Source organism: Danio rerio, chromosome 7, assembly GCF_049306965.1.
Source record: "Danio rerio strain Tuebingen ecotype United States chromosome 7, GRCz12tu, whole genome shotgun sequence".
NCBI lineage: Eukaryota > Metazoa > Chordata > Actinopteri > Cypriniformes > Danionidae > Danio > Danio rerio.
The window spans coordinates 77,502,551-77,520,000 of NC_133182.1; the positions used below are offsets into that span (position 1 = coordinate 77,502,551).

At 34.0% G+C, this 17,450-nt stretch overlaps 1 protein-coding gene across 7 annotated transcripts in view; it reads left to right on the forward strand.

The window, feature by feature from the left end:
• The first annotated feature begins 490 nt into the window (after nt 1-490).
• Nucleotides 491-17,450, forward strand: part of lrp4 (low density lipoprotein receptor-related protein 4) — a 143,830-nt gene continuing 126,870 nt past the window's right edge. For all 7 annotated transcript variants that reach the window (XR_012382876.1, XM_073907586.1, XM_073907584.1 and 4 more), the window contains exon 1: nt 491-739. Coding sequence is in view for 4 of the 7 variants with exons in the window: in XM_073907586.1 (XP_073763687.1) it covers nt 682-739 (58 nt within the window). In the remaining 3 variants the exon portion in view is untranslated. The remainder of the gene's footprint in view (nt 740-17,450) is intronic.

Below are 17,450 nucleotides of genomic sequence, written 5' to 3' on the forward strand. Positions count from 1 at the left end.
GAATGCGTGGATATAAATCCACCTTCATAAAACTCATCATTTTTTTACAGTGTAGGCTATTCTTTAATTGTTATTTATCAAATGCAGTGATTGCAAATGCAGTTTACAGCAGAGGTAACTAAGTTGTATAAAGTTAAAGTCGTCAGTGGAGCTAAATACAGTCCACTGACGTCCTTTACATGACTCGGGTCGCCTCACTTTGTGTTCTAAAGGGCCGCTGATCGGTCTCGCGTTCGAGAAGGGAATCTTCAAAGAACTTCAAAGTTTTCGCGGCGAGGCGTGGACAATTAAAACCCTCCTGAAAGGAGTGTGACGGAGAACTCGCGCTTCCAGAGCAAACAAATCCTCGAAAGCGAAGTTAGGAAAGTCTGTCTCTCGGGAATGGCGATTTTGTGATGATCCGTGCCCCCGGTTTCCCTCTAGATCTGCTGGACTGGAATAGGAACTACCCCCGAAACACACATGGTACAATCCAATGCACCTTTTGATCATTCCAGCAGAAGCAGAGACGGACTGAGAGCAACATTTCGAGGCTCTCGCTGGAGTTGTCCGTACTTGAGCTCAGCCCGCAACCGAGCGGGATCTCAGACAGGGGCTTGAACGATGGTTTTGAAAGAGTTATTAATGTAATTGAGTCGCTCGATACTTCAGAGAAACATTCGCGAAAGAGGATTCTTCACGATGAGGCTCGCTGCGGTGCTTTGTGGCAGCCTTTTAACTTTCACGCTCCTCGCCAAAGGTAGGTGTGATTTTGGAGGTTTATTGGTTTATTCCATGGCTTTAGCTTTGAGAACACATGTAAACACTGAATGGAAATAGCGCTCAAAGCAGTGCGTGTATGTGTGTGTGTGTGTGTGAGCGAGCAGAATTGAAGCGCATGATCTTCAAAGAGTTCACTTACGCAAACAAAACAAAACAAAAAAATCGCGTTACGCAGAAATGCGCGATTTTTATCATGTATAGATTTTGCCTTGAGATTTTAAAGTGGTAGTATTGCTGTTGAGTGTGTGTATAAATAGCCCAGTGTCTCCGATCTGGAGAAATGCCATCGATTATTAGCTGTTTAGTAGTAGTTGGTACTGTCTGTGGTTCACCTTAAACGTGAACGTCTGAGGAGGATAGCTTTTAAAGTAGGCAGTGTTTCGAGAAGAAGTGTTATTAAAAAGACATAATCGCCACTTGTTTGTAAGTCAGTGTATTCGCAACATGTTGGAACAGCCGCTGCACGCGGGCAGGAATGTGGCGACTTCAAAGTGCACTTTCGGCCTTAAAAAAAGAAATGCACTGAATTACGCGGATAAAATCATTGTTGCATCGGTGCAAATGTCGCATGATGGATCGATAGGGCTGCCAATGTCAGCTAGATGTCTTCCCTGGTATATAAGGAAACAAAAGAGTCTTGGATCGATTGCGAAAAACGTGCGTAAATGTTCAATATTCATTGTATGCTTTCCAAACACTTCCACATCTTACATAACACCGCGTTTAATTATATGTATCTGTGTTAGCCGTGCCTTATAGGCAGCGTAAACACGCTTTCTAATCATACACTCTAAAAAATGAAGGGGTTGTTTTAACCTAACATTAGGTCAAGTGTGGACAAACCCAATGTTGGGTATTGAGGTAAACTATTGAGGTAAAGTTGGTTTTATATTCGCACATTTCCTCATTATACATTCCCTATTATCTACCACGCTAATGTGAATATAGGGTCTGCAATCACATGTAAATATGACTTGAAAGCAACATTAGGACTTTGTAATTGACTGAACGATGCTGTACTTTGATATTCATTTACTGCAAATATAATTACACTATTTGGAGTTTGCAATTAATACTTTTCTGAAATGATATTATTAAGGAGAACGTCTGAATGGGGGTCTGAATATAAAACCAACTTCACCTTAACAGGTAAACCTGGTAAGTCACACATTTGGACTTTTTCCTTAATAATAGAATTTCACAAAAATAATATTTGCAAATTCTAAATAATGCAATCATATTAGCAGCAAATGACTATTGAAGTGTATAATGAAGTCAAATAAACAGTGCTAATGTTGTTTGTAAGGATATCAAATCAAGTCATACTTGCATGTGATTTCAGACCGAGAATTCAAAGATAGAGGTAAAGTTGGTTTTGGATATTCAGACATTCTCCTTAATAAAATCATTTCAGAAAAGTATTCTTTAAAAAATTGTAAATAAGAAAATCATATTAGTAGCAAATGACTATCAAAGTACAACATTGTTAGATGGAGGTACTCAGGGCCGGAGTGGGACTCCTTTTCAGCCCTGGAGTTTCAAGCCTCAGACCGGCCCACCTCAGTTCACGACTGACTATATTAAAATAAGGTCATTTCCAAATCAGTTTCTAATGACACTATCACGTCTTTTTTTGAGAAAACAGCTGCTTTAGAACTTCAAATGTTCAACAACCCAACAGTATTATATGTCTTAACAATAAAAATGAAAACAATAAGTTACTCTAACGAGGATTGAACCTGGGTCCGCAGCGTCTTGTTCTAACGTGCTAACCGCTGGAGCACATCAAATAGATGAAAAGAGAAGAGTTGCGGTAAAATAATGAATAAAAAGGCTGTGGTCAAGTAAATAAATTTGAAAAGTGTGACTGCTGAGAGCAACAGATTCTGCAGCTAGGGACACCGGCCCTCGCGGCCAAAAAACGGACCGGCCCACCGGGAATTCTCCCGGTCCTCCCGATTAGCCAATCCGGGCCTGGAGGTACTGTTGTTTAAAAGTCATACTTGCATACTAATTCCGATCGAATTTTCAAAGTATCATGGTAAACAATACAGAGACTGCTAAATGAACGAATGTGCAAATATAAAACCAACATTACCTCTATTATTCAAAGTACCATAGTAAGCAATAGTAGACACTGAAGGAATGTGTGAATACAATACCTCACTCTCAATATTGAGGTGGAGTTGTTTTATATTCACACATATGGACTTTCTCCTAAATCATTTCACAAAAAGATTCTAGTTAATGACCATCAAAGTACAGCATTGTTCATAGTCAAATAAATAGTGCTAATGTAGCTTTCAAGTCATACTTGCATGTGATTGCAGAGCGAATATTCAAAGTACACTAGTAAACGCTATAGGCAGCGTCTCACAAGTAGTCAGTGAACGAATGTGCCAATATAAAACCAACTGTACATCAATCTAAATATTGAGGTGAAGTTGGTTTTATATTCACACATTTGGACTTTCTCCTTAATAATACAAAAATATTAAATGCAAATTTTAAATTATGATATTATATTAGCAGCAAAAGACTATTAAAGTACAGCATTGTTCACAGTCAAATAAACAGTGCTAATGTTGTTTTTAAGTCATACTTGCATGTGGTTTCAGACTGAATATATAAAGTACCATAGTAAACAATATAGGGAGAGTGTCACAAGTAGTCACTGAATGAATGTGCGAATATAAAACCAACAGTACCTCAATGTGTTGGCTTAATTTTTTTTTTGAGTAAATATAAATTACACTTTTTAACCAAACGATGGGTTTGTCCATAGTTGACCCAACATTAGGTTAAAACCAGCCAACATTTAGTACTGAGTGTGTTAGCCATGCCTTATAGTGTGCATTGTCCAATCATACTGAGATGCACTCTAGAATAATGCTGGGTTGTTTTAACTGGATGAATCAAATATGGACAAATCCAATTTTAGGTTAGTTTTGTCCAGATTTGACCCAAACATTGGGTCAAAACTAGCCAATATTTTGTATTAAGTGTGTATATATGTTACTTTGTTAGCCCATGGCCCATGGCTTATAGTGTGCATTGTGTAATCATACTGAGATGCACTGTAAAATAATACTTGGTTGTTTTAAATGGATGGACAAATCCAATGTTGGGTTAATTTTTTTAAGTAAATATAACTGACACGTTTTTTAACCTAAGGTTTGATTATTTATTTATGATTTGGTTATGGGTAGGCCCACCCGCAATCTGCACATGCAGAATTCCACAGATTTTTCCGCAGATTTCGACAGATTTTTTGCCCATCATTAATTCTGTTTATTTACTTGAGTAAATGTGTGTAAATCTATATTTTTTCATTTTTTATTATTATTAATTTCAGTAATATTATTGACTAATGTGAAAATATTAATCTGATTTAAGTGCAATGCAGTTTGTACAGTATTATTTTCTGTCTTTTACTATATATAATTCATAACAAACTTGCTTTATTTACCAAATAAAGTGAATCTAATTGGATTTGCATTTTAAACATTAAATAAAAGTTTAAAAAAATATAATTTTTTTATTTCATATATTAAAGTTAGGGTTAGGGTTAAGTTATGTTAAGTTTAAGTTATGATACTCCCAAAATATTTCTGCAGAAATCCGCAGACTTTTACCAAATTTCTCTGCAGAAATAACAAAAAACATCCGCAGATTCTGTCTGGCCCTAGTTATGGGTAAAACAAAGACCATGCAGGTCAGGTAGTTGAAATGGTAGGCTACAAATAATAATTTTTTCATAAATAATTAATTCACCACCGCCCATGCCATCGTCCATCGCAATGTTTTACATTAGACATTGCACGTTGCTTAATTGGTCGACATCACCCAGCCCTAATAGTGGGCCAAATCAAAGGTTACAATTGGCCAACTTTGGCCTGCGGGCCCTACTTTGGGCATCTCTGGTTTAGAGGCATATCTGAACTTTTTTAAGTAAGGGTTTTTGTGAAGATTTGTCATGGAGAATATTTGGCTTTTCTTTAAATGTTGTTTGTCTTTGCAAAACTTGAATTGTTGACCCCTACATGTGTTAAACACATGCTATTTTCACAATTTTTTTACACACAATTTATAATGAATTTAAGTAAAGTGTCTTCTTTAATGCACCCAATACATGTGAAAATGGGCAAATGTGCATGAATAAAAACGTTACAATATTGGATAAATTCTTTAAATTGTATGTTATGACCTGCACAAATCTATACAGGAATATGTGATCATGCTGAATTTGATTCTGCTTTATATTTTTAAACTCGCTTTGACAAATCATCACCTTAGATTTATAAGGTTCTATCTGACTTTTTTGTCAAAATTGAGTTATTGACATTCTTATTAAATGACAACTTACTTACATTATGGGATGTTCTTTCATAGGTTGTTTACATTTTTAGACTTTTTATTTAAAACAAATGTTACACACATATTGTTTGCTATGGAATGCAAAAACTTTGAAGCTCCATTAATCAAAATCATTTAGAAGGCAGAGAGAACTTTATAATCCCAAGGTGACGAAATGCGTTCACCCTTGTAGTTTGAAGGGCAGTGGAGTTGTCATCAATGTCATTAAATGATTCCTAGTGTAAACATGCCTGCTTTTGCTATTTACACTACTTTACATTTTAGTTTTCTGTAAATCACTGTGAAAAGGTGTTAAAATCAGTATATATTTCTTTTTTATTAGAGAGGACACAATGCAATGTTAAAAATAGCTGTAGTACACTTAATTGTTTGATGCCTGAAATCCCCGTTCCGTCTTTGACCTACATAGGCTGTACTGGAATTGATTTGCCTAATGAGTCTAATTTCAGATTACTTAGGAAACAAATATGAAGATTATCGCACCATTGCTCAAAGCAAACAACACATAAATCACAATCCACAATGTGTGCAACTTTAAAACTTGTTGCTGTATCCCGCTGGATTCACAATTTCACCATTAATCAGACCTTTTGCTTTATATTCAAGGCCCATGACAGACTCTGTGAAGGCTTTCATTAAAACTTATGTCATTATTTGCTTCAATTATTGTGTTTTTACTCATCTCTAATAACTGATTTATTTTATCTTTGCTATGATGACAGTAAATAATATTAAACTAGATATATTTCAAGACACTTCTATACAGCTCAAAGAGACATTTAAAGGCTTAACTAGGTTAATTAGGTTAACTAGGCAGGTTAGGGTAATTAGGCAAGTTATTGTATAATGATGGTTTGTTCTGTAGACTATCAAAAAGAATATAGCTAAAAGGGGCCAATAATTGACCTAAAATGGCTCTTTAAAAATTAAAAACTGCTTTTATTCTTGCCAAAATAAAACAAATATGATTTTCTCCAGAAGAAAAAATATTATCAGACATACTGTGAAAATTTCCTTGCTCTGTTAAACATCATTTGGGAAATATTTAAAAAAGAAAAGAAAAATTAAAAGGGGGGCTAATAATTCTGACTTCAACTGTATACATATATCTTTCATCTTAAGAACTATTGGGCTCGCAGAATCCTGGAAGACTGATTAAAATTAAAACCAAAGACGAACCATGTATGAAAGCTGTATAATTGTTCATTCTAGTTGTTCAGAGATGGTGAACCCCAGTTTCTTAATCCGAAGCTTCCTGAATGTTTGCTGCTTTTAGTCACTGGCATCCTTGTAGCTCTATCAATGTCCTGCTCACATGCGTAAGCTTTTTATAAAGTGTGTGAAAATGTGTTGCAATGTCTTAAGTTTCTCACAGTCCCCCAGGGCATCAGCTCTAATGTCACGATCCCATTCAACTGCTCATAAGATGCATATATACACGTTTAATTGCCTTGGGAGACATGTTGTCAAAAATGGCCAAAGAAGAAGCATCAAGTAGCGTTTTTTAGTCTTGTGAACATTATTGTCTTGTGTATTAATTATGATTCAGTACATGTGTGATAATCTTTGGAGAAAATATAGCAAGCCGATTGTTTGGTAAATGCATTATTTTTTTAAACGTGGAACATGTGGATAATCTGATAATATACAAGGATAAAAAAAATAAAGGATGTGTAATTGAATATCAGTGACATCAGAAATGCCATCACTTGCCTTATTGTATGATGAGGTAATTTTTTATTTATGTAATGGCTTTTTTTGTCGCAAATTACAAGCAATTATACTACAAATGTTTGCAGAGGTACAGTGGATAATTTAAGCAAGAAGTGCTTAAACTGCAAAATCAAATGTAGACACAATAAATAATTAAATATATATGTTTTTATTAATGCTACAAAGGGTATTCAGTCAACGCAGTGAGTGATTTTTGTTTGATTTAATATTAATGATGCAAACATTAGCATGGCTTTTAGGCTGCATTCACTCTGAAGCCTGGTTTACTTCTGAGTCGAGTGATCGGCGTGACCCACGGCGCATGCAATACGCATAGCCGTGCATTTACACTTCTGTGCTTACTTCTGTTTGTATTTGACTTTAGTCGTAATTAAGTGCATTTATGTGAATACTTATCAGTATGTGCCTTTTGATATAGTGTTTGACCCTTCAAGTGCTTTAACTATTCTTCAATAGCTTTAGCATTCAACACAGTCCTGCAGTTTATGGATTGCTAGACATTTATTGACCCAAAAAACTTTGGCTTGTTGGAAATTTGTGGTTTTTTATTTTAATTTTGTGTGATACATTGTCAAAATACATTGTTTCGAGTATGTTTTGTAGAACGTTTCAGATATAAAAATCCACTAGAGGGTGTTTTATACACTTTATTTTTACTTTTATTTTTTATTGCAATAATAACAATACATTACGACAAATACAGATACAAAACTGAAAGAAATATGGTACAATCAATAGAAATGTTACTTTTTGAAAAAGGTGAATTGTAACAATTTTAGAACAAAATATAATATATGTAAAACTAATTAAAGGGAACAGGACAGAGAAAAGAAGAAGAAAAAATATATATAGAAAAATAAAAAATAATTAAGGGCACATGACAAAGATAAAACAAATTATTGCAGAATATTAAATAACTTTTTACACTTTTTCGATTCTGAAATTCATTACATAGGGTACATTTATTTTTATGTTTTAGAAGCAGGTTCTTTTTGTACATGTCCAGGAGAAGACAACACTTATCGTACAAATCAGTTAGCGAACCACCAACCTAAATCCAACCAAAGAAAGTTTTCAGAAGCAAACATAAGAGAAAAATGTGCCTCAACTACATAGTTTCACCTTGATTTTATCTCTTTTATGAAAGCGTGCTTCAGTTTGAACCAAATCGCTGTGCAACAAAAAGCACAACATTGTACAAGGTGAGCTCCTAAGCAAACTGACCACACCAGAAAAGTTGTCAATATTGAGATAGCTAGGTGGCGCAAGCACAATAGAACACATTAGACATATTAGAAATCATAGACATTAAGTTTTGTAGTATTAGTTCGGTGCTGTGCAACAAACTACAAAAATAATCCTTTCATTTGATGACAGTATATTCCTATATATATCATTAGTGTGGAAAGAAACAAAGGTAAATGTTGTCATAATGCCCCCTACTGCTCATTTTACCTATGTAAAGCAGTCAAATGCATTTTGAAGTACGTTTTTTGCAGTTTCACAAAAAGATGTAGGCTGATACAAATTAACAATGAGCCCTGTGTTGTTTTTACTGAGCACCTATATGCTAATGTGTACAGAAAGTAAACAAAAACAGTCCACCGTCCATCACATACAATATAAAATTACTTTTGCTGCTTGTTCAAGCTGCTTATTTAAAAAAATTGAAATCACACAATTCTTAACTTAATAGTTTTATGTTCAATTTACTTAAATTAGTAAAAAAAAATATTGAATTAAGTTGTATATTTGTTGGGACAACATGAAGGAATTGTGTGTTGAAGGAACAAATGAAATTTCGCACAGGATAATGACTTGTGTAGAGCACCTGCGCCGTCTGAACTCTACATGATCTGTGTCATTGTTTATATTCGGCGTACCAAAAAAGTTTGGATATGGTAGTTTTGCATATGCTATTGTGTGTGTGTGTGTGTGTGTGTGTGATGTCTGTTTAGAGAAAAGCCCTGTTTTAGGTGCATTGGTTGATTTTTACAGGTGTGGGCAGTACTTTACTGTTTGAGTGCCTGGGTGTTTACACTATAAGCACAATGAATCTTTGACCACCTCTGAATGTGGGTTAAAGTGGACCATAATAATAATTTTAGACCCTGCTGACACCTGGTTTCTCTCAGCTAGCACAGTTCTGTGTCTAAACGTGGATTTGCTGATTGTGAATAGTTTTGTCCTGTGAATAGATGGTTTTATTTTGTTCTGTAGTGCTTATACAGTATCTGCGCTCGGTAGAAATTCAGTACTGTAAAGCATGGTAAAGATGAACCATGCATGTATAATTTTACTCGGGGTCAGTGTTTACAACTGGTAACATGTAAGAATCATGATGCTTTTATTTATATATATATATATATATATATATATATATATATATATATATATATATATATATATATATATATATATATATATATATATATATATATATGTGTGTATATATATATATATATATATATGTATATATATACAGTTGAAGTCAGAATTATTAGCCCTGTTTTTATTTTTTTCTTCTTTTTTAAATATTTCCCAAATGAAGTTTGACAGAGCAAGGAAATTTTCACAGTGTGTCTGATAATATTTTTTCTTCTAGAAAAAGTCTTATTTGTTTTATTTTGGCTAGAATAAAAGCAGTTTAGAATTTTTTAAAAAGTATTTTTGGGACAAAATTATTAGCCCCTTTAAGCTAGTTTTTTTTCCGAGAGTCTACAGAACAAACCATCGTTATACAATAACTTACCTAATTACCCTAACCTGCCTAGTTCACCTTATTAACCTAGTTAAGCCTTTAAATGTCACTTTAAGCTGTATAGAAGTGTCTTAAAAATATCAAGTAAAATATTATTTACTGTCATCATGACAAAGATAAAATAAATCAGTTATTAGAAATAGGTTTTTAAAACTATTATGCTTAGAAATGTGCTGAAACAATCTGCCCTCCATTAAACAGAAATTGGGGAAAAAAATAAACAGCAGCGCTAATAATTCAGGGGGGCTAATAATTCTGACTTCAACTGTATATATATATATATGTATATATATATATATATACATATATATATATATATATATATATATATATATATATATATGTGTGTATATATATATATATATATATATATATATGTGTATATATATATATATATATATATATATATGTGTATATATATATATATATATATATATATGTGTATATGTATATATATATGTGTGTATATGTATATGTATATATATATATATATGTGTATATGTATATATATATATATATATATATATATATATATATATATATATATATATATATATGTGTATATGTGTATATATATATATATATGTGTGTGTATATGTATATATATATATATATATATATATGTGTATATGTATATATATATATGTGTATATGTGTATATATATATATATATGTGTATATGTATATATATATATATGTGTATATGTATATATATATATATATGTGTATATGTATATATATATATATGTATATGTATATATATATATGTATATATATATATATGTATATATATATATATATATATATATATATATATATATATATATATGTGTATATATATATATATATATATATATATATATATATATATATATATATATATATATATATATATATATATGTATATGTATGTTGAACACTAAGAGCTAATATTAATCACAATTGACCAGATTTCTTTTATACTGTCAATCCATGCTCTTGTGGTCAAACCAGATGCGTTTGAATAGCCACTAAAGAGCATCTACTTTCTGTCTGCTCACTTAATTTTTACACTTTGATTTTTGTTTGTTTTTAGCTAGAGATTCTCCAATGAACCAGCCATTTTCAGCATAATCGGATTGAGAGGTTAATTTAAATACTTTTTTTCGAGCTATTTAAAATGTACAATTAAACATTTTGCTATAGACAATATCAATCATTATTGCATTCAGAGAAAGAAAATATCAGTCACGTTGAAGTGACTGCAAATGCTTTTACCAGAACAACATACAATAAAATAAGCAAGTTTCTGCTGAACAAAACAACATTTAACATATTTTTGAACGTACAACTTTTTTTCCGCATGTAGCAGATTGACTGTAAAGCTCAAATTGATCTAAACTTAACTTAGAAAATATTAACTTATAAAAATATTACAATGAACAATTTCCTGTGGAATCTACAGTAACTTACTGGCAGAAGTTCTTCAGTAACTAATATTTAAAGGGTTCATAAATTTTTATTTTTAAAAGACTCCGATAATAAATAATGTTAAAACTGAAGTAATTAACGATTTCTTGTGCGGCTTGGTATCAATTGATCCATGGATCGGCACCAGTCCCTGGCCTAAGGGTTGGGAACCACTATTTTAGAGGAATATTTATCGTTGATCAAATTTTTTTTCATCGTTTGGTTATCAAATTTTTACTATTGTTTTATTTTTGTATGTGGTTGGAGGAAAGTCCTTACCCCAGGTGGAGGAGTTTAAGTATCTTGGGGTTTTGTTCACGAGTGAGGGAAGGATGGAATGTGAGATCTACAGGCAGATTGGTGCAGCAGTAATGGGGTTGATGTACTGGTCCGTTGTGGTGAAGAAGGAGCTAAGCCGAAAGGCAAAGCTCTCGATTTACTGGTCAATCTACGTTCCTACTCTCACCTATGGTCAGGAGCTTTGGGTCATAACCGAAAGGACAAGATCTCAGATACAAGTGGCCGCAATAAGTTTCCTTCAAAGGGTGGCAGGGCGCACTCTTATGGATAGGGTGAGGAGCTCTGACACCTTGGAGGAGCTCGAAGTAGAGCCGCTGCTCCTCCACATTGAGAGAAGTCAGCTGAGGTGGTTCGGGCATCTGTTTCAGATGCCTCCTGGACGCCTACCTAGGGAGGTGTTCCAGGCATGTCCCACTGGGAGGAGGCTTCGAGGAAAGAAGACCCAGGACCTGCTGGAGGGACTATGTCTCTCGGCTGGCCTGGGAATGCCTCGGGATCCCTCCCGGAGGAACTGGAGGAAGTGTCTGGGGCGAGGAAAGTCTGGGGTTCTCTCCTAACACTGCTGCCCCTGTAACCCAGCCCCGAAAAAAGTGGCAGAAGATGAATGAATGAATGTTTTTTTTTATTATTATCGTGTGATTAAGAAACAGTTATAATTGTAAATGATATGTTGAATAATTATTACCAAAGCTGCCATGAATATAGCCAATGCTGCTGATATGGCATTAAAACAAACATTAATAAATAAGTAAATAAATAAATAACGTGCGGGAAATACAAATCTCAAATCTATAAATGAACACTTCTCAAAAACAGACAAGATAATTTTAAGATTATAAACAAAATCCAGTATTGTGCATCACTATTATATTTATCAAGGTCCAAATAAAAGAAAGCAATAATGTAGTAATTTGCATTTCTGTAATAATTTTATTTATTATAACCTTTTTTTATTTATTTATTTTGCTAGTTTTGGGAATAACTTATCATGTCAAGTCACCATATTGTCAACAATATATCTTTACTGTGAAATGAAATGACCGTAAAATATAATTTTGGTCATTCCTCCCTTCCCTAAAATTTTCATTTAAAACACATCAGTATGTGCATAGAGGAGGTGTTTAGTGTCCATGATGGCCAACGACCCTTTTTAATGGCGATCTGCTGGATTCATGAGTGCGTTCACAATAGCTGGCATTCCTAGTGTTTAAAGAAACCATTCTGAATCTGGACCGGCCATAGAAGCGAGCGGTAAGTAATTTTATTTACTGGCCGCATTGTGTCTAATGAACTCTCACTACTCTTTTTCCCAGGCTGTCTCTGTCTTTCTTTCTCTCTGTCAAAGGCTTTCTGTGTCCTTGGCCTAGAAATCTTTCACTCATCCATGTCACGTTCTGTGGTCCCTCTTTTTTTTTTTTTTTTTTTCCTGAAACCCCTTCTCCAACCCCCAACACACACACACACACACACCGGAATACATTCACACCGCTGTGTCTGCATTGGCTAAACCATCCAAGAGGCCTCAGCAACAGGCTCTATTAAAGAGACAATATGGCTTTCTAATAGTAATAGTCCTACAACACAAGGCTTTAAGTAGCAGTATGCAAGTTAAAAGCTCCACTTGCTAATGAAGTCAGAGAACTTAAGTGGGCCTTTAGTGTCGGGACAAAATGTCTAAACATGCCGGCCTCTCCGCCGAGCGGAATAGGATGTATGCAAACAATAGCTTTTGACTCGCTCTAGTGTGCCTGTTTGTTTTTTCTTCCCTCAGTTAAATGAGGAGGCATTTGGAAAAGGTTTGTAAAACCTGAATCAAAAAAAGTGCTGTGACTCTGTGCTAAAAAATGTCAAACCAATGTCGGGACCGACCAAAGTGCCAATGTTGGGTCAAGCATGGACAAACTCGACAGTTAGGTTTAATCCAACTGTTAAAATTGGGTGTAATGAGGGAAATTTAATTAAAAGAAATGAATTCAGTGGTTGGCTTTGTCCACGTTTGACTCAATGATAGATTGTATTCAACCCAAGCTCATTCTGAAAATGTAGCCCCGCGGACGTTTCGGGAGACCGCGATTTACGTGGCTGGAGGTACGTATGGCTGCATTTCGTTTTTTCAAGCGAACGCTACGGGGCGGTGTGACGCCGCTCCTCTTCGCGTTCGCCGGCTGACGTGTGCAGGGCTTTCCCGCCGCAACCAGTTTGTCCGGTTAGCTCGTCGTGTTACATCGGCGGAGCGGACGCCCAGAGGAGGAGGAGCTGCCCGCGGCAATGACCGGGTTCGAGTCTGGGGAAGAGCGGTTCCAGAAATCAGGTAAGACAAAAAATAACCAAAAAAATAAAGCAAACAAGTTACAAGGCGAGAATGCAGTGAAATCTGAAAACACGGTCAAAATCGGGTAAATCGTCGCTTGGGTTTAGGGAAGAAGAACGAGGGTGGCTGGGTTTGGCTGATTGGCCTCCGGCGGCTTTTTATGCGAGAACAGCGCGGGCGAGAACGGTGAGCGCAAGCGAGGCGTTCGAGAAGTGAAAGCACGCACAGCGGCCTCTCGTGGATTCGCGAAAACAAAAACTGCACAAATACATACCTCCCGGGACATATTTCGCGGTCTCCAGAAACGTCCGCAGTGCTACATTTCCAGACGTACGTTTCTGGGTTGATTTGTATTATTAAGTGTGCAAAGAAAGATACGTTTTTTTTTTTTTTTTTTTTAAGTTGTGGTGGTTTATTTTACAAAATAGTTTAGTAATTCAGTGGATTATGATGTATGTAAACAAAAGCTTTTGACTCCCTCTTTTGTGGCGGTTTGTTTTTCCTTTCCTCAATAAATGAGGAGGCGTTTGTAAAAGGTTTGGGAAATCTTAGAAAAAAGTGCAGAGTCTGCCCTTAACATGTCAGACCAATGTTGGGTCAAACATGGACAAACCCAACAGATTGTTTTCAATTTAATTGCAGAAAGTAATCCAATGGTTGGGTTTGTCCACATGTGATTCAACGCTGGGCTGTAATATCAAGTCTATCTTTCACGGTTTTAGGTTGTGGTGGTTCATTTTGCGATATTGTTCAGTCGTTCAGTGGATTGTGATGTATGTAAACAACAGCTTTTGACTCGCTCTTGTCTGCCTGTTTGTTTTTTCCTCTCTTGATTAAATGAGGCATTTGGAAAAGGTTTGTAAAACCTGAATAAATAAAATAAAGAAAAAAGTGCTTCCAGGAGTGTCTATGCATTTGCGGGAGACTTGGGATGGCTGCCAATGGTTTTTGTCCAAAGGTGACTAACCGCTAGGTTGTATTGTTAACTGTGCACAGGCAGATAATTTATCTCAGTTGTTTTTAAGTTTTAGTGGTTTTTACAAGATTGTTTAGTTTTTCTGTGGATTATGATGTACGCAGATAATTATGACTCGCTCTAGTTTTGCTGTTTGTTTTTCCTTTCCCCAATAAGCAAGGAGGTATTTAGAAAATGTTTGTAGAACCTAACTAAAAAAAGTTCAGTGTCTAACGTCCCATTCACACGGGCTTCAGCGTCAACGCTTGACTGAAGGCGTGTCTGAGGTTGGGGCTGAAGCGATCATCATAGCAGCATCAGCCAATAAAATTCAGTCAGCAATAGGCCAATGTCTAGCTGGTGTATTTGCATACAGCGATCTGATTGGCTGACGCTTCCGTCTGCGCTTGAAAAGATGAGCTAGTCCCAACTTCTGCAGCGAGCAACGCCTCTGAAGCGGCGCTGACGGATCTACAATGCAGTTCGGCAACACCTGACGTCACCCATTCAAAGTGAATGGGAAGCGTTGACGCTGACGCCCCTTGTGAATGTTGGCGTAAAAATGCTGGGTTGTAATTGTTAGGTTAAATATGTACAAACACAAACAGTTATGTTAAAAAATGTAATTAAATTGAAAATAATGTACTCATTTGTCCACAGGTGACCCAATACTAGTCACAGTTTTCTTTAAAAGTTGTAGTGGTTCTTTTTCCAATATTGTTTAGTCATTCAGTAGATTACAGTGCATTTCAGAAATGTTATGCATGAATAAATGCATGTGGTGCAATGTTGTGTACAGATCTTAATATCAATGCATCAGCAGCTCTTATTTTTACTGTATGGCTTGTTTGAGTTTGTGAAAAGCTTCGCCTCTGGTGTTTGATATTCAGATTGTTTCTTTGCTCTTGGATTGTGTGGGTTGTGATTAAATGTTTTTTGATGAGGAACAGAATGTGTGGGTTTTGAAAGGGAGCAATGAAAGTATTTAAAGGAAGGAGGAAGTTCTTATAATTTGCATTATTTTTCAATATAATCACTAATTCCTGCTTTATGGTCTTAATATATGCTTGCTTTTGAAAAAGTAATGTTAGAAACATCCTGCGTGTGTTAAAGGAAGCACAAAAGCAGATGTAAGTGATATATTTTGTGGTCATATCAGGGTCATGCACACTGTAAAAATATCTCTGCTAATTAACAGCATCCAAGCGTTTTCTCTGTACTTATGGTTGTGAATTGCATTATGGGATGTTGATCTCTGATTTGTCCGTTTTTGATGTTGAAAATTTGACTCTACAGTTTAACAAAGTGACTTTTATTGACATTTTAGTGAATAATATAGTGTACAATGAATAATATACTGAGAAATAAGTCTGTAAAATAACAGAGAATCTACTGGCAGCTTATTACAAGTGTTTGGAGCACCAACCCAGACAATATAGCACTGCAAACTATTACAAATGTTCATAAAAGTCACTTTTTTACTTTTTAAGTTTAAAAGTTGTTGAATGGAAAAGATTGAGGTCCCAACATGCAAGAATTAATTTCATGAGAGGTTATAATTGAGTTTTTCAAGGATCTGGCTTGAGGAATGCAAATATTTGTGGTTAACAAAACCAAAAAAAAAAAGAATATCTGTAACAAAACCATGATTAAAATATCACTCACAATAATTCTAAGATCTCAACAAGTAATAATAATCTGCACTTAACACCCTCTGTCTGGCCCCTGATTTAATTGCATCATTTACAGCTGTTTTTAAGATTACTCTCAGTTCCATCTATTGTAAAAGAAGACAAAAATAAGCAGAATGTTGTACTGAAAGCACATTTGGAGGTAGTGAAAAACACATGCATATGCTTTGCAGCTCCGCATCTGTTCTGGTGACAGCGCTGAAGGCCCACTCACCTGTCAATCAAACACAGAGCATGAACAACAGCTTCAAACTGTGTGTGTGTGTGTGTCAGTTTGTCTTGTTTCTTTGGCTTTTAATTAAAGAACCTTTAAAATAAATTCAATCTTTTTTTTAACCCAGTTTTCCACAAAATATTTTCATTGTATTAATATTTATTTAACGTTATTTTATTGTATTTAATTAAAAATAATTGTTATACTTACATAATTTAAATACTTAAATTTATTGTATAATTTATTTTATTTCTCATTAATTTTATTTAATTGTAACCTTTAAATTTTACAGTTAATATTTATATATTTAATTTTTATTAAATTGGATTTAGTTTTAATTGACAATTAAAATATTAAAATTTATTTTATATATATATATTTATTTCACATTACTTTACTTTTTTGTTTATTTTTGTGTGTATATCTGATTTCTGTGTATTCTGTAATTTAGTTTTTAAAATTTATTTTAGATAATTTTATTTGAAACTTAATTTTAAATGTAACCTTTAATTTTGCAAATATTTTTTTTATATATAATTGTATTTAATTTAATTTTAATGTTTTAATTAAATGTTTAATTTGTTAACACACACACACACATATATATATATATATATATATATATATATATATATATATATATATATTTTTTTTTTTTTTCACAATACTTTTTATTAGTGTAGTCTTTTGATTTTACAATTAATTTTTTTGTAATTTTATTTTTAATTTAATTAATTAATTTAATTTATTTTATATACTTTATTTTACATTACTTTTTATTTATTTTTTAAATTAAAATCTATTTAATTTTACAAATATGAATTTTAATTTAATTTCAATATTTTAAATTATTTATTTTATTTCACATTACTTATTGCTTTGTAATCTCCTAATTT